Genomic DNA, 25,526 nt, shown 5'->3' with positions numbered 1-25,526 from the left:
GTATTATAGATAGAAATACTAGCTAAAGATGTGCTATACCTCTGATCCTTGAGAATCTGGCCGTAACTGACGATGGTCCACACCTCGATCTCGGGTCCTCCAGCGACGCCACATACGAGACGTAGATCTGCAGGGGCTCACAACGCATATAAATACGGCCAGCACCGGCATTAACACCACAAACAGCACAATCACAACTACTGTGGTAACAGCTGAAACAACAGAAAACTGATAATTTACTAGCTGTTATGACGGAGTGAAAATTGTTTTAATTTGGCAGCTGAAACCTTAGAGGAAGTCGGAACATTTATTGTATGGCAGGGAAAATAGAAAAAAATGAAGGATGTAGCATAAAAACAGTACGAAATATGAAAAGCGATAGCATTAAAGCCGCTGTGATAATTCAAGCATTTCATCTCTATATCCTTGATATTTACTTGATAATTTGATAGAGTGTCAGCTTATAGCATAACTTTCTTTATATACTCTAAGTTGTACATGTTCAATGAAATTTACAAAGTATTTGCATTAAAATTCATTTCTTGATTGATATCCATTGTAATCTATAATCTCTCACTGGATTGCACTAGGTGGGCTTTTCAACAATTTCCTTATTAATTATTAATTTATTTATCTAAAGTTTGAGAATATTTGGAATTTCAAACTACTCATTCCTATCAGAGAAATGAGCATTTCAAGAGTAGATGTATCTCCCTGGTGAAAAAGTTTTAAAAGTCATTCTTGACAGATAATTCTTCATTAATACATAAACCAGATCCCAATATATATATAGACAAGAGCATTCTCTAGTTTGTTACAAACAGCCATGACCACTTATGAAAGACACATTTCAAAATATAGCTGTTCCATTAGTCTTCCTAATTAATGCTCTCTTAAGTCAAGTTCCTTTCTATTCATAGTAACTACAGATAGGTTAATTGTTTTTTGTTTTTTAACAAAACAAGTATTATATGGTTAGGTTATGTAAACTTTCCCCAAAAAAACTTCAGTATTTTTGTCCAAAGCATCACTTGTATTTATATATTCTTTATCTCGTTAAAACTAGTTCCCTGGTCTCTGTCTGCATGTTGAATCGATAGTTCTCTTAAGACATCTCTATACACGGCTTTGTTTTTCTTAGTTCCAATTCACAGGTTCACTATAGAGCTTAACCTACTATGGCCTTTCTGGAGAGGTTCACTTTTTATCATCTTCCTCAAGAGGTTCACCGTCTCTTTCAAGAGGTTCACTTTTGATGGACTCTCTTGAGAGGGCTACCTTTATACAGAGGTTAACTTTTCATGATCTGTCTAGAGAGGTTCACCTTTATACAGAGGTTCACTTTCATGATCTCTCTTGAGAGGTTTACCTTTATACAGAGGTTCACTTTAATGATCTCTCTCTAGAGGTTTGCCTTTATTCAGAGGTTTACTTTTCATGATCTCTCTTGAGAGGTTTACCTTTATACAGAGGTTCACTTTCATGATCTCTCTTGAGAGGTTTACCTTTATTCAGAGGTTTACTTTTCATGATCTCTCTTGAGAGGTTTACCTTTATACAGAGGTTCACTTTCATGATCTCTCTTGAGAGGTTTACCTTTATTCAGAGGTTTACTTTTCATGATCTCTCTTGAGAGGTTTACCTTTATACAGAGGTTCACTTTCATGATCTCTCTTGAGAGGTTTACCTTTATTCAGAGGTTTACTTTTCATGATCTCTCTTGAGATGTTCACCTTTATTCAGAGATTCACTTTTCATGGATTCTTATGGCTTACCTTTCATGATCGCTTTCGAGAATTTCACTTTTCATAATCTCTCGAGAAAGGTTCACTTTTTATCATCTTCCTCGAGAGGTTCACCGTCTCTTTCAAGAGGTTCACTTTTGATGGACTCTCTTGAGAGGGCTACCTTTATACAGAGGTTAACTTTTCATGATCTCTCTTGAGAGGTTTACCTTTATTAAGAGGTTTACTTTTCATGATCTCTCTTGAGAGGTTTACCTTTATACAGAGGTTCACTTTAATGATCTCTCTCTAGAGGTTTGCCTTTATTCAGAGGTTTACTTTTCATGATCTCTCTTGAGAGGTTTACCTTTATTCAGAGGTTCACTTTCATGATCTCTCTCTAGAGGTTTGCCTTTATTCAGAGGTTTACTTTTCATGATCTCTCTTGAGAGGTTTACCTTTATTCAGAGGTTCACTTTCATGATCTCTCTTGAGAGGTTTACCTTTATTCAGAGGTTTACTTTTCATGATCTCTCTTGAGAGGTTTACCTTTATACAGAGGTTCACTTTCATGATCTCTCTTGAGAGGTTTACCTTTATTCAGAGGTTTACTTTTCATGATCTCTCTTGAGAGGTTTATCTTTATACAGAGGTTCACTTTCATGATCTCTCTTGAGAGGTTTACCTTTATTCAGAGGTTTACTTTTCATGATCTCTCTTGAGATGTTCACCTTTATTCAGAGATTCACTTTTCATGGATTCTTATGGCTTACCTTTCATGATCGCTTTCGAGAATTCACTTTTCATAATCTCTCGAGAAAGGATCATTTTTCAAGTCTCTCTATATTAAGATTCACCTTTTTTGGTATCTTTATATTGGTAAAACTTACAGGTTCCCCATATCTTAAAATAGATCCACTTTTTTGTATTTATTTACATAAATCTTAAAATAGATCCACTTTTTTGTATTTATTTACATAAGTTAAGTATCCTTGGTCTATTAAAACAAGTTCATTGATCATGGTCTCGTATGGAAATTAAGGATCAAAATTGTTTGTGTCAAGATACTTTTTTTTATAGTATTTTATAGCTACCAACCTCCTGAAATTGTCTTCCATATACCATGGTAAAAACAGAAATTAATTAGTCTACATGGATGAAACATCTGATACCTCATGTACTTGTATACACACACATGGCACATACAATGTGTGAAAACACATGCATGTGTGTTGTTGTGTATGTGCCTGCAGTTATCTGACCCACGTGCCATACAGTTACTGTATATACTTAAAAGAGATTGCGCTATGTTACCATCTGACACCTTTATCTACATATTTCCTAGCACACAATTTGCATTTTTTTATATACACACATGCACATGAGGCCTAACAGTACTCCATCAAAGCTGAAGACCATCACCTATAGACATGAATTTTCCCTGAAATCAGTCCAAAAGATCCAAAGGTAGACTTGATACCATTTCACATCAGTATCTACAGAAATGTGCTGCTTATGCTGTTGAATTATTTATCCTGTGTTTAATTACTTTAAAACAAAAACATTTGGAGACAAAAATTCTAATTGGTAATAGTTGTTTGATTAGTTTTTTTGTCCTATTAACAGCTAATGGCCTTTTATGTATTCAATGTGTAGTGTGGGTGAAGTGCATTTGTGTTTTGGGAGACTACAGTATGTTTGTATTATGTTTCTTTGTAAAAGTTGGACTCCTGTCTTTATTATAGTGCTTTTGCACTGAAGCACGCCGACAGTAAGAATAGATATACAGTAACCTCATGTTTTACAATTTGTAAGAACTTGACTGTACTGAGCGACATAGCATTAAAAAATTGTTAAATGATTCTACCTCTATCTTTGCGTCTAAGAGATCAGTTTTGGAGTAACTTTGGAAGTCAGAGCTGGATTTTACCAGTGTAATGCGACCCTGAGACATTCACGAATATCAACTTATGTCACACTAACTCACACTGTGATAATCACATTGGGACAAAGTCTGGGTCAACGTCTGAACCTACACCGCAGACAAATTCAAAATCAAATTGCCATTATCAACATCTTTTTTCATGACATTGCATTGATTGTGTTAATGCCAGCACTGCTTTCTTTGGTTAGGTGTCCAAGTGGTTGGCTGGAAGAGCTTTGGGACCTCCACTCCAGGACTGTTCTGGTATAATAAACTCAGGGACGTGTGGAACGGCCTCAGAGGACCAACAAGCAGCACATTAACCTCACTATTATTGTTAAGATAGGAGACAGCATTACAAATGATCCTGGGAAATAACCCCTGTTCAGGAAACCCAGTGGATCAAATTCTGAGAGGATACTGAAGCATGAAACTTTATCATGCAGACACTTAAGATTTTCTCAGTTGAATTCTAATACTAGTTATCTCCCCCTTGTTTCTAGCATATAATCAGACATGTCACAAAGACAAAATTATCAAGCAAAATTTTAGTGATTATTTTAATATTCTGAAGACTATGGTACTGTAAACATGTATATTTTCGTGATGTTTTATTTCACGATTGGTATGCATGAAACTTTCCGGGCATTGTAATTTCATGATAAATACACCTTAAGATTTTAAGCAACACAGTTGCATTTACAAAATAATATTTCACAATCAAGCCACTTTGATGTAATTACAGGAATTTCCCCCTCATGTTAATTTCCATGTTTAAATTATTTCAATAGCTTGGTAATCATTTGATTTCCAAACAATATAACATACAAATTTCACTTCAGTGTCAAAAATTGCTGTGTCTTCTAATGGGCAGACACAGAAAAATTTCTGTATATTATGAGAAACTGAGTACACATGAACTTGCATGAAGGATCTGCCAAGTCAGACAACAGCATTAAACTGTGACTAATACTCTGTCAGGATTTTCTCATTCAGCCAATTAATGCACGAAAGGAGTGTGTATACAGAGTGTATCAATAAGATTCCTCAGTCATAACAGTCTGTCAATGTCTGGATCATCCTCCCACACGAATAATCACCCATAATCCCATACCACCTCATCACCCATAACCCTGTACAACCTCATCACCCTTAACCCTATCGGACTTCATCACCCATAACCCTGTACAATCTCATCACCCATAACCCTGTACAACCTCATCACTCATAACCCTGTACGATCTCATCACCAATAACCCTGTACAACCTCATCACCCATAACCCTGTACCATCTCATCTCGCATAACCCTATACGACCTCATCACCAATAACCCTATGGGACCGCATCACCCATAAACCTGTACGACCTAATCACCCATAACCCTGTACAACCTCATCACCCATAACCCTATGGGATTCATCACCCATAACCCTGTACGACCTCATCATACATAATCCTGTACAACCTTCATAACCCATAATTCTGTACGACCTCATCACCCATAACCCTGTACCACCTCATCATACATAACCCTGTACCACCTCATCATACATAATCCTGTTTGACCTCATCATACATAACCCTGTACAACCTTCATAACCCATAACCGTATACCACCTAATCATACATAATCCTGTAAGACCTCATCATACAAAATAATGTACGACCATATCTAGATAACCCTGTACAACCTTCATAACCCATAACCCTGTACCACCTCATCATACATAATCCTGTATGACCTCATCATACACAATCCTGTACAACCTTCATAACCCATAACCCTGTACCACCTCATCATACATAACCCTATTCCACCTCAACATCCATAATCCTGTACAACCTTCATAACCCATAATTCTGTACGACCTCATCACCCATAACCCTGTACAAACCTCACACCCATAATCCTGTACGACCTCATCCCATAACCTCATCATCACCATAACCCTGTACGACCTATCATCATAACCTGTATACGAACCGACCTCATCACCAATAACCCTGTACGACCTCATCATACATAATCCTGTAAAACCTCATCATCATTAACCCTGTGTGACCTATCACCCATAACCTTATACGACCTCATCACCAATAACCCTGTCAACCTCATCATACATAATCCTGCAAAACCTTCATAACCGATAATTCTGTACGACCTCATCACCCATAACCCTGTACAACCTGATCATACATAACCCTGTGCGACCTATCACCCATAACCCTGTACGACCTTATCATACATAATCCTGTATGACCTCATCATCATTAACCCTGTGCGACCTATCACCCATAACCTTATACAACCTCATCACCCATAACCCTGTGGTACCTCATCATACATAACCCTGTACGACCTCATCACCAATAACCCTGTGGTACGTCATCATACATAACCCTGTACGACCTCATCACTCATAACCTTACAAGACCCCATTACCCATAACCCTGTGGTACCTCATCAATCCATAATCCTGTACAACCTCATCACCCATAACCCTGTACGGCTTCATCACCCATAACCCTGTACAATCTCATCATCCATAACCCTGTACAATCTCATCACCCATAACCCTGTACAATCTCATCACCCATAACCCTGTACAATCTCATCACCCATAACCCTGTACAATCTCATCACCATAACCCTGTACAATCTCATCATCCCATAACCCTGTACAATCTCAACACGCATAACCCTGTACAATCTCATCACCCATAACCCTGTACAATCTCATCATCCATAACCCTGTACAATCTCATCACCCATAACCCTGTACAATCTCATCACCCATAACCCTGTACAATCTCATCATCCATAACCCTGTACAATCTCATCACCCATAACCCTGTACAATCTCATCACCCATAACCCTGTACAATCTCATCACCCATAACCCTGTACAATCTCATCACCCATAACCCTGTACAATCTCATCACCCATAACCCTGTACAATCTCATCACCCATAACCCTGTACAATCTCATCACCATAACCCTGTACAATCTCATCACCCATAACCCTGTACAATCTCATCACCCATAACCCTGTACAATCTCATCACCATAACCCTGTACAATCTCATCACCCATAACCCTGTACAATCTCATCACCCATAACCCTGTACAATCTCATCACCCATAACCCTGTACAATCTCATCATCCATAACCCTGTACAATCTCATCACCCATAACCCTGTACAATCTCATCACCCATAACCCTGTACAATCTCATCACCCATAACCCTGTACAATCTCATCACCCATAACCCTGTACAATCTCATCACCCATAACCCTGTACAATCTCATCACCCATAACCCTGTACAATCTCATCACCCATAACCCTGTACAATCTCATCACCCATAACCCTGTACAACCTCATCACCCATAACCCTGTACCAATCTCATCACCCATAACCCTGTACAATCTCATCACCCATAACCCTGTACAATCTCATCACCATAACCCTGTACAATCTCATCATCCATAACCCTGTACAATCTCATCACCCATAACCCTGTACAATCTCATCACCCATAACCCTGTACAATCTCATCATCATCCATAACCCTGTACAATCTCATCACCCATAACCCTGTACAATCTCATCACCCATAACCCTGTACAATCTCATCACCCATAACCCTGTACAATCTCATCACCCATAACCCTGTACAATCTCATCACCCATAACCCTGTACAATCTCATCACCCATAACCCTGTACGGCTTCATCACCCATAACCCTGTACAATCTCATCACCCATAACCCTGTACAATCTCATCACCCATAACCCTGTACAATCTCATCACCCATAACCCTGTACAATCTCATCACCCATAACCCTGTACAATCTCATCACCCATAACCCTGTACAATCTCATCACCCATAACCCTGTACAATCTCATCACGCATAACCCTGTACAATCTCATCACCCATAACCCTGTACAATCTCATCACCCATAACCCTGTACAATCTCATCACCCATAACCCTGTACAATCTCATCACCCATAACCCTGTACAATCTCATCACCCATAACCCTGTACAATCTCATCACCCATAACCCTGTACAATCTCATCACCCATAACCCTGTACAATCTCATCACGCATAACCCTGTACAATCTCATTACCCATAACCGTGTACAATCTCATCACCCATAACCCTGTACAATCTCATCACCCATAACCCTGTACAATCTCATCACCCATAACCCTGTACAACCTCATCACCCATAACCCTGTACGGCTTCATCACCCATAACCCTGTACAATCTCATCATCCATAACCCTGTACAACCTCATCACCCATAACCCTGTACGGCTTCATCACCCATAACCCTGTACGATCTCATCACCCATAACCCTATACGATCTCATTCACCATAACCTTGTACAAACCTAGTCTATAAACCTATACCACCTGAAAGCAAGCCTATAAACCTATAACACCTGAAAACCTAGCCTATAAACCTATATCACCTGAAAGCAAGCCAATAAACCTATATCACCTGAAAACCTAGCCTATAAACCTATATCACCTGAAAGCCTAGCCTATAAACCAATGTAACTCTACATTATTCATCAACCCTTTACCATTCAACCTACCCATTACATCACTAGAACCAATTGATCACTTAATATATAATGTAATACAAAATTTAACAGCCTGATCAGTTAATGAAAAACTTATTGACTGTGAAATGAGAAATATTCCCAGCTATTTCTCTTGAGGATCCAAACATACAATGTCGCTACCTTCATAAATTACACAACAAATATCTATTTAACGAGCTAGTTAATTATATGTCATGGGAAATAAACTTACAATTAAAATTCTACATAAAAATTTGTTTCAGTTTTACTTCAGTTTTTTTCTTTCAAATCTTAATTGGGATACTGAATTTAATTTATATTTCAGTCATGTTCTGTAGGGAAATTTCTTGAGTCACCAGCCAACTTATTTATGAAATCAATATCACTGTTGACTTTTGTGGCTGACAAAAAGGTTAAAATTGGAAGAAAATTGGTTTCTGTTATGCAATTGATAGAATTTGTGGATTAATTAACAAGAGAATATAGGATTACAATTAACTACTTAGGGTTGTCATAACGATGTTGTAAATACCTATGTATAGCTTTTTCATTCAGAATATAATAAGATTAACTTCCCATACGCCCACGATAATGTGTACCACTATATCAACCACATGATGTTATGATGAAAACTTTGTATTCACAACATTGACATACATTTCAATTAAGGTACATTTCCACAAAATGGTTTTCAGGTGCTGTCACATTGCTGTATCCTATTTATATTCATTTCCCACCTGACTTGGGATGGAATGAAACAATTCCCCCATTTGGAGTCAGGAAGCAATCTAAAGTACAAGGTGATATGACTGTTTATTGAACCAGTATCACACATACACATGTGCAGGTAGACGTGACAAAAAGCGCACTCTGATGGCGACCTTGAAAGCTATTGAAGGCTTATTATCAATTTATGTTTATCTGGCTATCAAGTGTACATGAAATTATATCTGGTGACTAAGCTATTTAGGAATCACAAATGAACCTTGATTAACACTGCTATAAAAATATTCTGAATAATCCATGAAAATTGCATAGATGTCTGCACTAAAATATTGTAATCTTAGTAGTTTTAAGGGTCAATGAAGATTGGATTGATACCTCATTTACCTGTCAACAAACTCCTTTCCCTGTATGTAAATACTAAAGTTATACTTTGGAAAGGATCAAATTGTGCACCACCTTTTTCATATGAAATCGACTGCTTTTTCAGGGCCACTGGGACTAACTGTAGGATGAACTTGGTATGTACCAGAATACTCCGACTGCCACTGTGGTATCCCATGACTGTTTACCCAGACAAAACAAAAATTACTATGACATGGTCCAACACAGTATATATATTACAATACACTTTTCCAGACATAACAAATAATCCAACTAGATTGATGATGGTTATACCATGACTGTAGCCTTGCAGGCAGCAACTTCCAATGGAGGGGATACAAGCAAAATCAAGCCTCTAATTCAAAAGTCAAGAGCCTTTATACTAGGTACTTTTCAAGTGCTTATTGATAATAAATGCTTTCATTATTAACAGGAAACCGACAAATTTGGCATGTATTTCACATTGCAATTGAGCAATTGATACAAAATGAATGCATGAAATTATATGTCATTAAAAATTGTTAATCTGTATAGCATTAAAAATCCTAGCATTTCTATTGTGAATCCTTTCAAAGGTTATATGTCTTATAGATGGACATAAAGAAGGGTGGGGTGAAGGGGTGGTATATCAGATGTGAAGAGCCTATTTTGAGTTTGGGTTGTATATAATATTAGATATTGGTTATACCAATAATTAATAGCAAGAAGGTCAGTTTAAAATGCCACACAGAAAAATACCTGATAATAATAATATATGATGGCTTGCAATGACCAGTTCATTTCTCTGATTACCCTAAATGTGTAATATACCAAAGACAAGGATTGCCGAACCATGCACATTGGATCTTCTTCAAATCCTTTTTTTCCCAACTATTACCTCCTATCTGGGCGGGACAAAAAGAATATTGCAGTTAGTAAGTGCAATTAATCCTGTACAGCAGTTTGTCTGCTGGAATACAGCGGTGACAACTATTTTTATAAAAGCCACACTTCCTGACCGACCATGATTATCATAAGTGTATGGCTGATGGACCAGACGATAGGAGTTAAGTACATGCCCTTGCCCAGACAGCAGATTGCATACTTTATTTCAGTACATGTTTGTGGTGTAGACAATAGTACTTCTCCGGCTCACCAGTATCCCGTGATTCACCAGCTCTGAACAGCTCATGATTCATTCCCTTTTAAACTTTTTTTTAAAAATCAAGGACAGATACTTTTTGCTGCATCAGAATGAAATAAAGGCTAAAATCATTAAGTTTCATGCACAGATGTCATAAAGTATACTTGTTATCAGAGTAAGATATAGCGGTTTATGATTCCATATTACCCAATACCTTTCTCCGTATATGTTATTACTGTATGCTGGTTCGTATCAAATCATTTCTATGAAATGATACAGGTTACCAATCAATTCTGATTAACAGATATATGATTGGTACATTACTCTAAATATATAATACTACATGTAACATTTCATAATTTGCCAGCATCAGTTAAATCTCGGTGAGCTGATCCAATTAAAAGTCATTATATGTTAACTTTTAAATTGTCTGATAAAATCAGGAATATACTCAAAGAAAAAAAAACTTCAGCGTAATTGGCCTGAAATATTTGAAAATAGATATTTTGATACCCTGGTTAGGTGCATATGATTATGTGTCACTATAATCTAAGTTTCTTGTCATGCAACTGAAGCCAAAACTTAAATTACAAAGGTCGTATCGAGTAGGAGCTGCAAGGTGCTCCAAAAACTGTCAAGTCTTGTTTTGACTTCATTTCCATCCTGGTAAAAGGATTCATTCCCAAACGTATTTCTTTTAAATGCTAAAGATGAGAACTTCTCCTTGAAATTCTCCATGAAATTCTCCATATGCTATTCTTCTTATGATCTTCAAGAAAAAAAAAAACTCATTTCAAGGGGTACTGACATTCATCAATTCTTGAGTAAAAAAATCCCCATCAGTATGTCTTTATACCTTGCAATGCGACTATTACAATACTCCTAAGAGAACAAAATGTCAGAAGTGGCAAACAGATCCAAAACACAGTATCTAATTTGATTTCACACCACTGTGATGTCCTGTCTGGTCAATGACATGGCTAGTGTCCTTGACCTTTAGGAGTAAAATCCTAAAGAGAACCTCAAGTTGTCTCCCTTACCCAACAAAAGCATTTTAATCATTGAGCAATTAACAACACTCTGCAAGTCATATCTCTAGATATTCTTTTTTTTCCTCGCAAACAAAACCAATTAAGATAAAATGATAATGACAATATACATAAATAAAACTTAACCCAATATTACTAGACACTTAAAAAATCATAAACATCACACAATTCATAAATAGAAATAGACGTATTACGTCTTAGTTAGTCCCAAGGAAGGGCACTTTCACCCTTAACTATAAATATCATTCTTGAGCTTGAGGTGACCTTGATTAATTGCGTTTTAAGGTGTTGAGATACCTACATACTGGTCACACTTCCATGGTATACAGAAGCCTCTCTCTGCCTCTATTGATCTCCCTGTAGTTATGCAATATGCTAATTACTCATATTCCATTAGGCCTGGATAATACAAACACTCACAGTGGCGATGTCTGACCAATTTAAACAGTCTACACTATATAAACCCAACAACATATTCTTTACCTTTTATTTTAATTTGCCTAAAATTTTTGTCCAATATTTCCAGTGCAAATATGCACATCGTTTTAAAACCACATAACAAAAGGCAGCATGTCTCTTGGTTCTAATTATACACAGCTTCTTTTGTATACACACTCGACAATTGTTTAAAGTATATAATGTTATCAATTTATTATCCTTTGACAAATACCTCAAAGCCTTCAGCGCTTTAAAATCCTGTATGGTTGATGGCATATATTTCAAGCACTGTTTAGAATCATAAAAAGATATTGCTATATTATAATGTAATTGTGATATTTGAAATAAATGTTTTTCTTCAAGAAGAATAACATCCAGTTATAAGGAATACATGAAGGAAATTTAATTGAATCATTTCAATTCCATTCAACACAGATGATAAAACAAGTTTTAATCAGCCATTTACCTACATGTTACAGACATAGACATCCAAGTGTAGGCATTTATACCCAGAAAACAATTACTCCTAGATAACGATATATATACACCCGTGTCTGCTGCGGCTCAGATAGAAATCAGAGTTCAATAGGTATATTGCTGTATCCTATATAACCAGTGTGTGTGGGTGAATTGTTGGGCTGTCTGGGGAGTATCTACAGGGGTGTACTCAGGTACAGATAACACGTCGTCTGAGGATCATAATACTCATTAGCTACAGGTAACACGTCTGGGGAACGTAACACTCATTAGCCATAGGTAACATGTTTGGGGAACATAATACTGGTTAGACACGGGTAACATGTCTGGGGAACCTGGGGAACCTAATGATCATTAGCTACTGGGGAACCTAATACTCATTAGCTACAGGTAACACGTCTGGGGAACATGATACTCGTTAGCTACAGGTAACATGTCTGTGGAACATAATACTGGTTAACTACAGGTAACACATCTGGGGAACGTAATACTCATAAGCTACAGGTAACACGTCTGGGGAAAATAATACTCATTAACTACAGGTAACATGTCTGGGGAACATAATACTGTGGAACATAATACTGGTTAACTACAGGTAACACATCTGGGGAACGTAATACTCATAAGCTACAGGTAACACGTCTGGGGAAAATAATACTCATTAACTACAGGTAACATGTCTGTGGAACATAATACTGGTTAACTACAGGTAACACATCTGGGGAACGTAATACTCATTAGCTACAGGTAACACGTCTGGGGAAAATAATACTGGTTAGACACAGGTAACATGTCTGTGGAACATAATACTCATTAACAACAGGTAACATGTCTGGGGAACATAATACTCGTTAGCTACAGGTAACACGTCTGGGGAACATAATACTGGTTAGACAAAGGTAACATGTCTGGGGAACATAATACTGGTTAGACACAGGTAACATGTCTGGGGAACGTAATACTCATTAACTACAGGTAACACGTCTGGGGAACATAATACTCATTAGCTACAGGTAACACGTCTGAGGAACATAATACTGGTTAGACACAGGTAACATGTCTGGGGAACGTAATACTCATTAGCTACAGGTAACATGTCTGTGGAACATAATACTCGTTAGCTACAGGTAACACGTCTGGGAAACTTAATACTCATCTGATCCAATAAAATGAAGAAAAATGATTATTTAATACCACTTCTAGTTTGTTAGTGATCTATTTGATACAAAGTTTCTTTCCTTCAGCAGCTATATATATCCAACATTCAAGTAATGTACATTTAACTTTCTTAACAAACATCTAAGCTCATGCGATTTCAAAAGGTCAAAATGGATGACTTAAGCACAAAAATGAAAAGCACCACAGGACTTGGTCATATTTCCTTAAACAGAAAACGGATCTAGACATGGTGGAGCCCATCAATCAGTATATCAGTGGTTTAAACCTTATTAATTCAAAATGTAGCCATAATTCAGCAAGCTATTGAATTAGAACAAAAAATTTCTGATCATTTTTTTTCGTTATCCAAAAGTAAGGCTTGTCTAGAACCTTGTAATAGACCATGTTACAATGCAATATTACTGCCATCTGTACAAGATTTGTAGTTTTGTATAGTTCATCCATACTATTTAACCAAGACATCTACAGCCCTTTGTGTACTTGATATCATTATGACTTGGCCCACAAGACTTCTATAAGATCAAGACTACAGAATTTCGTACATGGCCTATTTAGTGATTTGAGGATTTCTAAACATTACCTATTGGTGACCTGACTGAAAGCCTAGTCTACAGTACTACTTAATGGATTAATCAGAGTGTGTATATATAGGTGGTGTGTGTACTGTCTGTGTATATTTAGTGGTCTATGTACACATTACTATCTACTTACACACACTGTCTGCAGGCCCTGCTTACACATATCTCCCTCTCTGCTTCTACATTCAGCTTTTTACATAAAACAGCTATGTGCTACTGACCTAACCATGAACCTATGGGCTTGACTCCCCTGACCTCCCAGGCCTCCACCAAATCAATGGCTGTGTCTGTAATGATTGTATAGTCTGGCCATTCTACTGCAGACTAGGGGAGGGGGCAGGTGGATGTTCTTGGGGGCAGGGAATGTTACAAAAGGCAGGGAGATGTTACAAGAGGCAGGGGATGCTACAAGGGGCAGGGGGATGTTACAAGAGGCAGGGGATGTTACAAGAGGCAGGGGATGATACTGGGTACAGGGGATGTTACAAGGGGCAGGGGATGATACTGGGTACAGGGGATGTAACAAGGGGCAGGGGAATGTTACTGGGGGCAGGGGATGTTACAAGGGGCAGGGGAATGTTACTGGGGGCAGGGGATGTTACTGGGGTAATAGGGAACGGCTGATAACAACAGACTAGAGGAGGGGGTTGTGGAGGACGACAACAGAAAGGGGATGGGGAGAGGCAATGATACAACCGGGTAAGGGATGAGACTAAAGTAGACAGTTACGGGGCAGAAGGGGAATAGCCGTGGAATATAGTAAAGAGGAGGGTGTTAAGAGTACAATAACAAAACGGCTGATGGGAACAATGGTAAAAAAGGGCAATGACAACAAACTGAGGGGGTTAGAGAGAAGACTCAAGCATGAGGGGGAATTTATAATGGAATAAAGGATGGGAGACAAAGGACAGGATCATAGGGTATTAGAAAGATGCAAAATTAGGCAGAGGGAGCTCAGTCTGAAAGTCAATCCAGGACAGCTAGAGTAGCAAGTGGGGACAAGGTCATGGGGTCAGGAGAGAGAGGGGGATAGAATAGGGACTATGAGGAAAGGTGGGGACAGTACAGTTTTAGCACTGAAGAGGACATAATAGATATTTATTAACAGGCAATGCAGGGGAGAGCAGAGGTGAAATTCAGATACAAACTTAAAATACATACAAACATAAACACATCCAGCACAAACCAAAATGTTAATAAAAATGCTGAACATATTTGAGACATGTTACAAACAATGGATTCAAAATGGAATGTGGGAACAGATGTGGAAGTCTATAATGAGGTCAGCCTTGTTCACAGGTTAGAGGTCAGCCTTGTTCAGAGACCAGAGTCCACACACCTGTCTAAGATAATGACTGAATTTATATTCATTTAACAATGCGGTCAGGCCTTACAAGGTAAACAAGATACTGGGGGTCAAATTCTACACTGGAAAAAAAATCAAACATGAAAATGTAGAGACTTGTATAAAGGAACTGGTGACTCTGGGCACTTGAGGCACGACAGGTGAGAAAAGGACAAAGCTACATCAACTGATGGCAGCTTCTGTAACTGTCATTACTGCGTATCATTACTGTGTAAAGGAGGTCAGGGTAAATAAGGACAATACAACATCAAAATGGGGTATAAAGTCAGCTAAAAATGTGGTTCTCATTCAAAACTTCAAAGTCCCATGTCAAACACTTTACCAAAATGTAGTCTCAGGTCAACTACGTGTACATCAAAATATGGTCCCAAGTCAGCTTCTAAGAGTTTATACTACATACACCTATTGCTGAATTTTTTGTTAATTATATCACAGTATGTCAGAAATCTATTTAGTCAAAATTAGTTTATAATATTATACTCTAATAATTATATCTTTGGCATTAATCAACCAATCCTTCATTATACAACAAACTCCTTGTATAATGAAACAGGTTGATGGAAATTCATTGTAATGAGTTTTACGGTGGGAACCCTTCATGCCTGTACACAGTTACTAGACATGTCTGTCTACATGTACATGATTAACAACCAATTTACTGCACACAAAAATCTATAGCAATTTTCTGAAATTTAAACAAGTAATCCATAAAACATTTAGTGTTTGTCTATAAAAATGAAAGAGTTATCTTTGAAACGCATACCTGGAAATTCTTTTGAAGTTGGCTACAGATCATCTGATCAAAACGCTAGAATACGGGATAGAAATAATTATCTTTATGAAAACCTAATTCTAATGAAGATAAATAGCTTTTTGGTGTTCATTTTTTATTGGGTGTATATTTAGATAGGATTATGCATAAATAATAATTTGTGTACTTGTTGAAGAAATCGGAGATCTCTGAAGAAGAAATACAATCCAACATTAAGGGATAGACTAATTCACAGTACAATGCTAATCTCGACAGATACACATTCAATGACTGTAAAACAGTCATTTGGCACAGCAGAAAAGGAACTAGCAAAGCTGGAATTCTGTACGGGGATATGGAAACTTCAAAAAGCATATAGCCTATTGTATAATACTAGACAATATTATCAAGTCATACCGTATTCGACCCAATAAGCGCCCCCGTCTCTATAAGTGCTTCTCCCAATTTTTGAGGACTCAATTTCACTTACGTTGGTTAAATACAGACTGAAACTATGAAAACCATGTAGGTTTCTCTATTTGATATCTTTTGTAAATTGGCAATAATTTTATGAAATGTTTGCCCAAATTTGGTCCTATTTAGCACCCCTTCATTTTTTACTGCCCTGTATGCATAATGGGTCAAATACAATAATTAAACAAAGACCTATTTGAGGGTACTCACGATAATTAATTCAACAACTGATTAAAAATTTCTTACTAATTAAAATTATCTTCAAGTCATCCAAATGATTGAGCAATAAATTCTCTTATATTTAGTTTTACTTTAGTGAATTCTAGGGAATATTTAGTCCTTGAAATTATAAATAAGTTAATTAATCTGAAAGTTTTATTTGATCTTGTTTAAATCATGGTAACAGCCAAAGGTTACAAGGGGGTATATCACAATAAATATTTACCCAGGCAACAGAATGAAGGACTAACATTTTCAAAAAAAAAAAAATTATTGTTGCTTTATGCACAATGCATTGGAAAACAAGTTCATTGTTACTGTGTTTTAACAAAGATATGTCCTCCAGAATAACATTTATTGTGTCTGCACAAATTTGTTTGATGTTTTCTGCAATGTGGCACAATTCTGTAATGCAAGACCATGTTTACAGAGTTCTGCACAGAATCCTGATGCACAATTGCGTTGACTGCACCCTGCAGCTATAGACACAACCTGATACTTATATGGATTTTCAAATTATACACTGTAATACTGTTAGGACAACTCCATTGATTTCCTGGCTCAAGTGATGACACATACATTGATCTCAACCAATTTTATTTTCCTGCAAATTAAATTTCTTTACTCGCCTTATCATCTAAAACTTCTGAGAGTTTCAGCAGAGGAAATGAAACATATGACTTTTCTCCATGGAGTTTTACTGATCCACATCTCACTGCGTCTACCATTCTCTATGTCTGCACGACTTGCTTTTTTGTCTTGTTTTTGTCGTATTCCCATTCGTCAACATTGTCATAATTCTGTTTGCGCAATCTATGGTTTTGCTGCCCAGAGAAGCGGTTTAGATTCAAATTCCCTTTTGTCAATAAGCAGTGAATGTCAGAGTCTAGTTTTATTTTCAATTTTACACATGATTGTATTCAGAGTTTAGTTAGACAGGAAGCACAAGCAATAGAATATATTGGCCAGATATTTCAGTATGATATGCTAGTAATACATTAAAACTTGTAATTACACAAGTAAAAATATTCCTGTGATGAAATATCAGGAATGATAATAAAGAAATATTTGTCCTATTTTTAGTTTTTTTCCCTTGTTGTTATATGAATCAAATGTTAAAATTGCAAAATGTCATCACAGATTTTTTTACAACCATATTGCTATACTTATATCCAAATGGCAATTCTAAAAGCTCATAAGCACTAGATTTTAAGAGGTAAATGTTGATGAAGATCATGGTTAAGTTTCATGGTCAATAAGTTACAAGATCACATTGAGAAATCAGAGTTTCCCTATATGCGGTAATAATAAGTCAAGATGTATTTTGTGTTTTTTCATTTTAAATATCCATCTTGGTTAAATAAATGCCAACAGATTCTCATTGACAATTTGACCTAAACTGCCTAAGTTGTCTCTCAGAACACAAAAATGCTCTCTCTTCTGAAACGTCTGGTCCAATTATCCTGTCCTTTTTATTATGAATCTACAAAAATCAATAGTCAAGCCATCTGAAAAGTAGAAAGCCAGACAGTATAGTAGCTGGTCTTTGCTTTATAAAATACTATAGTACCAATATGATTTAATAATGCCATCTAGACCAACAGTTTATGGATAGGTGTACCACCCAGACAAAGTGAATTCTGTGTACATTAATTTTAATCACCATCAGTAGGTCTGTATCTTTTCTATCTATTTCTCTTGAGTATGTCTGTATTTGCTTCATTTAAAACTGTCTTCACTTCGCAAGCCGAGACGAAAAACAAGGCAATATAGTTCTTGTGTCTGTTAAATGAAATTTTGTCACTGATTGCATTAGATTTCTCGGTGGTTAGAAATTCCCCCCAGAAATCACAGTACTGCTTAATATATATGTTATCTACAAAATTCAAGACAATAAAAACACACGAGCTATCCTGATTTCCCAAGATTATCATAAGACATATTAGGGACACCTCGCCAGCCACAGTCTTGTGCAGTAAAGATCGACAGACAGAACAAGTACCAACTGTACTTGGCCAAACATTACTATAGTTTTATAGGCAGTGCTGCACATAAATCACTTTACTTTTAGAAACTATAGCATTAAATCATTGTGATTCTAGGCATATTTTTATATTTATTTTCAACTGTATCTTCAGTAACACAATTAAACGACTTGATTGTTTTTGTACTGATTAAACTTTGTTTCTAACAAAGTCCATAAATTCAAAATGGAGGAATTGAAAACTTTTAATACTTCTTTATGCTATATAATACCATATCACATTACTACAAAATCAATGCATCAATTGAACAATACATCAAAATGCCTTATTTATAGTGCTATCCCACTGAACTGTACTGCACATCCAACAGCAGACCCCATGGCTTGCATTAGAATATCCATGAATGAACAAAAAGGTCAGTTTCTTAAATTTAATAATAAGAACTGCTAGTCCTAAAAGGAAGTTTCCAAAGGACAAATACTACTTGATCATATATCACTGATTAGAATTGATTCATATTTTATACCAACTCATAGCTTTCTCCTTAAATTGTTTAGATGCCATTTCAAAGACATGTTTGAATTCTCCCTCTGCACCTGTGAACACAAAAGGATAACACTTCCCCATTTGTTCATATAGTGAAATAGTTTTATCTTTAACTTTGACATCTGAAGACATTGGTGAAGCGAATGTTGATATTGTGTCTGGTACAGAAGTTGTACAACCTGAGAATACTTTTCTGATCTTCTTGATTATCCACTTGTCAGACCAAGCAGTTCTTTGACAAGGAAAAAAAAATCTTGCCTTCTACAACTTCACATCTTAAAAGCTTTTGGCTAGATTACAATGTTCAGACCAATTAACGTTTAAGATATAGCGGTACTCGACTATCAGGCTTCATGCTTTTTGTTATCAATATTCCTAGCCTGTTTTATCACTGTCACAGTGTTACTTATTATCGCTGCTCCCTGTTGGCATCCTGTGGTCTGCAGCCATTGATATTCCCCACTTATCTTCACTGTTCACCTGTCTTCTCATTGTTTTTCTTTTCTTTTTCTACTAGTTCTTAGATCCCTGAACACATCTATCTGACTGATCAATTTTTTTTGGGCAAAAGTACTGCTTTCGCCTTTTTGGTTATTGAACAAATAGCCTGCAAAATGTCTTTGGGATTGTTCACCTTTGACATACCTAGCCTAAAGCTGGTTATTTTCGCAGGTAAATTTTTTTTCAATTTTGGCTAAAACCCGGTAAAATAAAATTTTGGGATTTGGTTGTAAGGGTATGTTTGTTTCACTTTGCAGTCCATTTCAAATATTGATATCCTACTCAATTTTTTCTTTCCATAAAATCACCAGAGAGATACTTAATCCTTAAACATGTGGAGTAAATGGAGCTTTAGAAGAGAAAGAAAGCTTTTTGAGATACTGATATACATCCCTTCCTTATATAAAGATGCTGTTTCACATCAATCAATCGTACACAGAACATACTGGTAACCATATCATTAACAACAAAACAAGAGGCCCAGAGGGCCTGTATCGCTCACCTGGTTTGTAATGCCAAGTAATGTTCTGAATACAGGTTCATTGTTTCTTTTCTGAAGGAATTTTAATATTAACCTCTAAATCCCCTATTGGGCCCCACCCCTCCCGCCCCCAGGGGGTCAGAGCCAAAATTTATACTAGTTCTGTTCCCCTTCTTCCAAGGATGTTTATGGCCAAATTTGGTCACAATCCAAACAAAACTCTAGGACAAGAAGTGATTTATAGGATTTACCTCTATTTCCCCTATTGGGCCCCACCCGTCCTGCCCTCGGGGGGCCAGAGTCAAAATTTATACGAGTTCTGTTCCCCTTCCCCCAAGGATGTTTGTTGCCAAATTTGGTTACAAACCATGCAGAACTCTATGACTAGTAGCGATTTAAAGGATTTACCTCTATTTCCCCTATTGGGCCCCGCCCCTCCTGCCCCCGGGGGTCAGAGCCAAAATTTATACAAGTTCTGTTCCCCTTCCCCAAAGGATGTCTGTGGCCAAATTTGGTTACATTCCATTCAGAACTCTATGACTAGTAGCGATTTAAAGGATTTACCTCTATTACCCCTATTGGGCCCCGCCCCTCCTGCCCCTGGGGGAGCAGAGCCAAAATTTATACAAGTTCTGTTCCCCTTCCCCAAAGGATGTTTGTGGCCAAATTTGGTTACATTCCATTCAGAACTCTATGACAAGTAGTGATTTAAAGGATTTACCTCTATTTCCCCTATTGGGCCCCGCCCCTCCTGCCCCTGGGATATCAGAGCCAAAATTTATACAAGTTCTGTTCCCCTTCCCCCAAGGATGTTTGTGGCCAAATTTGGTTACAATTCATGTAGAGCTCTAGGACAAGTAGAGATTTAAAGGATTTACCTCTATTTCCCCTATTGGGCCCCGCCCCTCCTGCCCCCAGGGGGTCAGAGCCAAAATTTATACAAGGTCTGTTCCCCCTCCCCCAAGGATGTTTGTGGCCAAATTTGGTTACATTCCATTCAGAACTTTATGACTAGTAGCGACTTAAAGGATTTACCTCTATTACCCCTATTGGGCCCCGCCCCTCCTGCCCCCGGGGGATCAGAGCCAAAATTTATACAAGTTCTGTTCCCCTTCCCCCAAGGATGTTTGTGGCCAAATTTGGTTACATTCCATTCAGAACTCTATGACTAGTAGCGATTTAAAGGATTTACCTCTATTTCCCCTATTGGGCCCCGCCCCTCCTGCCCCCGGGGGACCAGAGCCAAAATTTATACAAGTTCTGTTCCCCTTCCCCCAAGGATGTTTGTGGCCAAATTTGGTTACAATTCATGTAGAGCTCTAGGACAAGTAGAGATTTAAAGGATTTACCTCTATTTCCCCTATTGGGCCCCGCCCCTCCTGCCCCCAGGGGGTCAGAGCCAAAATTTATACAAGGTCTGTTCCCCCTCCCCCAAGGATGTTTGTGGCCAAATTTGGTTACATTCCATTCAGAACTTTATGACTAGTAGCGACTTAAAGGATTTACCTCTATTACCCCTATTGGGCCCCGCCCCTCCTGCCCCCGGGGGATCAGAGCCAAAATTTATACAAGTTCTGTTCCCCTTCCCCCAAGGATGTTTGTGGCCAAATTTGGTTACATTCCATTCAGAACTCTATGACTAGTAGCGATTTAAAGGATTTACCTCTATTTCCCCTATTGGGCCCCGCCCCTCCTGCCCCCTGGGGACCAGAGTCAAAATTTATACAAGTTCTGTTCCCCTTCCCCCAAGGATGTTTGTGGCTAATTTTGGTTACAATCCATGCAGAACTCTAGGACAAGTAGCGATTTAAAGGATTTACCTCTATTACCCCTATTGGGCCCCGCCCCTCCTGCCCCGGGGGGGGACAGAGCCAAAATTTATACAAGTTCTATTTCCCCTCCCCCAAGGATGTTTGTGGCCAAATTTGGTTACAATCCATGCAGAACTCTATGACTAGTAGCGATTTAAAGGAAATGTTGACGGACGGACGACGGACGGACGGACGGACGGACGGACGGACGGACGGACGGACGGACGGACGCCGGACGCCGCGCCATGACATAAGCTCACCGGCCCTTCGGGCCATTAACAACAATAATGAAGAACTTCATCAATTTTATCTATTTACCAGGAAGATGTAGTTTTGTTGCATTTCCCTATGAGCAATAATAGTAACAAATTCTGCCAAAGATCATTTAAAAATGCCAATGAAGTCTAGAGTACTTATCCTTTTGTAACACCTGGTCCAAATGGCAAGGAGGAATGGGGCTACTTACATTGATAAGCACCGTCAGAATGAAGGGGTAGGCTTGGACAATTGGACTCATCCGACCGGTCTGCACAGTTGTAGACTTTGTCACAAAGGAGTTTCTCCGACCTCAAACATGTCAGGTCAGCACAGTAAAACACACATTTATCTGCAACAGAGATTAACAGCAAATTTGTAAATAAGTCTGTGAAAGATATGTAAATAACAGCCCATAATATATAATATAATAAAAATAATTTATTAAAGTACAACAAATATTTTATTAGATTACAACATCAGCTATATCAAACTGTAACATTATGGAACACAGACATGAAAACCCTTTAAATTAGTCATTGTCTATTATTATCTTAAATCTTAACATACAGATGATCAAACATCACATAGCAAGGCCATGAACAATATGCAAAATTCACTTTCCTGAAAATCAAGTTTTTAAATATATACCATAATGCAAGCAATTTTCTTCTTTTGGCATTAAAATTATCAATTATTAAATGTACAACAAAGTAACAAATGTGTTTTGAATTCAAAATCTGGAATGTCATAAAAAACAGTGTCTTACATATGCAATAACGATGAGACTTTAAAAAAACTCTTCAAAGTTCTTATAATTCAGAACAAGGCTGTGGTATTCAAGAAGTGTCTCACAAAATTTCAAAATTAGATCAAATAACATTCACTTCAAATTTTATCAACAATGTACATGCATGTACCTTGTAATGATTAATGGTAATTACAATAACATTCAGACTAGTTATAAGTGCTTGTATGCTTAAGTCTTATCGGTTGTATACAGTAATTACTCTATAACATTACTACCCGGCTGGATTATTTGAAAGATATATGCTCATACAATAATAGTTTCTAGTAATTGATAAAGGATTTGCAAACAAGAGGCCCATGGGCCTTAACGGTCACCTGAGTTAAAATATATAATGAAACAAATAATGAAACAAATTAAAGACATATAAACACTATATGCTGGGCCTTGAAGTTGGTCAGTGATTTATAAATTTGACTTTTAAGACTATGAAGAGTATTTGCTTCCATCAAACCTGTGAACTTAGAGGTATTTTTTGAAATTTTAATCATTTTGACCCTGTTTGGTCCTGCCCCTCTGGTCCCCCAGGGGGTCATCGAGGACGGATATGGATGGTAAAATGCTATATCTTAGGCTTATAATTCTAATCAAGTTTGACTAATTTCCTACGAAAATTGGGCAAATAATGTTCACAAATATGTTTTTCCTATATAAACTAAAGTAAGCTTGACCCCTCCCCAGAGGGTAACGTGAGACCCCAAGGTCATATAATTCACAATTTTTATAAAACACCTTAAGACCTTTCCATCTATAATTATTTGATTCTACTACAGAGGACTCCACATAATCGAATAACGGTTATTCGAATATTTCGGTTATTTGCATAAAATTCTGCGGTCCCGATTTTTTCCTTCTTTATCTTTGTTTTTCAACTCTGTGTATTTGCATAGACTTTTACATGACCTCCGGTTATTTGAATAAAATATTTGGGAAATTCTAAAAATAAAATCGAATATTTTTCAATTTTGCAATATATTTTTAGCGAAATTCGCCGATATATGTTTCAAGATACTTCGCTTTTACTAGAAATCATCCTGGTAACAGATTAACGTTATAGTATGGCTTGTTATTTTATGCATGAATCTGCAAAGGTATTCGACGCTGTTACGATTTACATCAGCAGCGGTTGATCATAACTTTAGTATAATCACTGACTCAAACATCTAATTAAAGAATTTGCACTTTCAAATATGTTTATTTATTAACGTAACGTACCTTAGTTCGCGATCGGTTGGAGAAACCATGCTTCCTTACAACAATCGCCATTCATGAGTAGTCTCGTTCAACCAGAGTCTTGTTGACTACGACAGACATGTGCGTATCAAGCGTCTCGTTGAACGAGACATAAAAGCATGCAAAGTCGGCGTGCAATGACTACCGCAAGTTTCGTACAGTATGTAAGCTTAGGATACAAAAGATACTTGCTACGTTAATTGTTTCATTGCTACTTGAATATGCATTAATTTCTGAAATGTTATCAAGCTATTCGCCGTATAGATCAACAATACAGGGAGAATTCTCAAAAGACATTTAGGTCGAGTGAACGCATGGCTTCATCACCTGCCGCCATTTTCGAATTCATACTAGTTGATCAGCACTTTGAAGTTTAATCACGATCGTAAGTTCATTTTGCCAGGCAAATGTACGTAAATTTGTTTATTGTTTAAGTTTAGAATTGTAGTCACAAATCCAATCCTGTTTAGTAGAATCTAATTGCATTTGATATCGATCGTTTAGCTGTTTCTCAAATATTCACGTGTCGATCTAACGAAAACAAGAATCTAATATTGGAATATTTTTTGTTATTAAACAATTAAAATCGATTTACAACTTCGAAAATAATAACTTGTGGTTCGTTTTAAGTGTAAATAATTTAGGTATTTATCAAGTAAACGAAACGATATCTATTTGCCTATTCACATACATATGTGTGGGGGTCAAACGGAGGTGCAAAATGTCATCTCCGCCTATTCGAATACTCCGGTTATTTGCATATTTTCTTCTGGAAAATGACCTATGCAAATAAGCGGAATCCTCTGTATATCCAGAATTTTAAAAGAATATTTTTGAAGTTTTAGCCTATTTGACCCTTTTTTTGCCCCGCCCCTCTGCCCCCAGGGG

General features: G+C 37.3%; 1 protein-coding gene across 1 annotated transcript in view; it reads right to left on the bottom strand.

Annotated features, from left to right (window-relative positions):
- The window catches only part of LOC138316677 (low-density lipoprotein receptor class A domain-containing protein 4-like), a 36,451-nt gene extending 11,476 nt beyond the window's left edge, over positions 1-24,975 (bottom strand). Inside the window, exons 1-3 of the mRNA XM_069258344.1 lie at positions 24,966-24,975; positions 22,809-22,949; positions 40-212 (exon numbers count right to left, since the gene is read on the bottom strand). Coding sequence (XP_069114445.1) covers positions 40-212; positions 22,809-22,949; positions 24,966-24,975 — 324 coding nt within the window. The remainder of the gene's footprint in view (positions 1-39; positions 213-22,808; positions 22,950-24,965) is intronic.
- Positions 24,976-25,526: the final 551 nt, after the last annotated feature.

This window comes from Argopecten irradians, chromosome 2 (genome assembly GCF_041381155.1).
Source record: "Argopecten irradians isolate NY chromosome 2, Ai_NY, whole genome shotgun sequence".
In the NCBI taxonomy this organism is placed as follows: Eukaryota; Metazoa; Mollusca; class Bivalvia; order Pectinida; family Pectinidae; genus Argopecten; species Argopecten irradians.
This window is presented reverse-complemented; position numbering and strand designations above follow the sequence as displayed.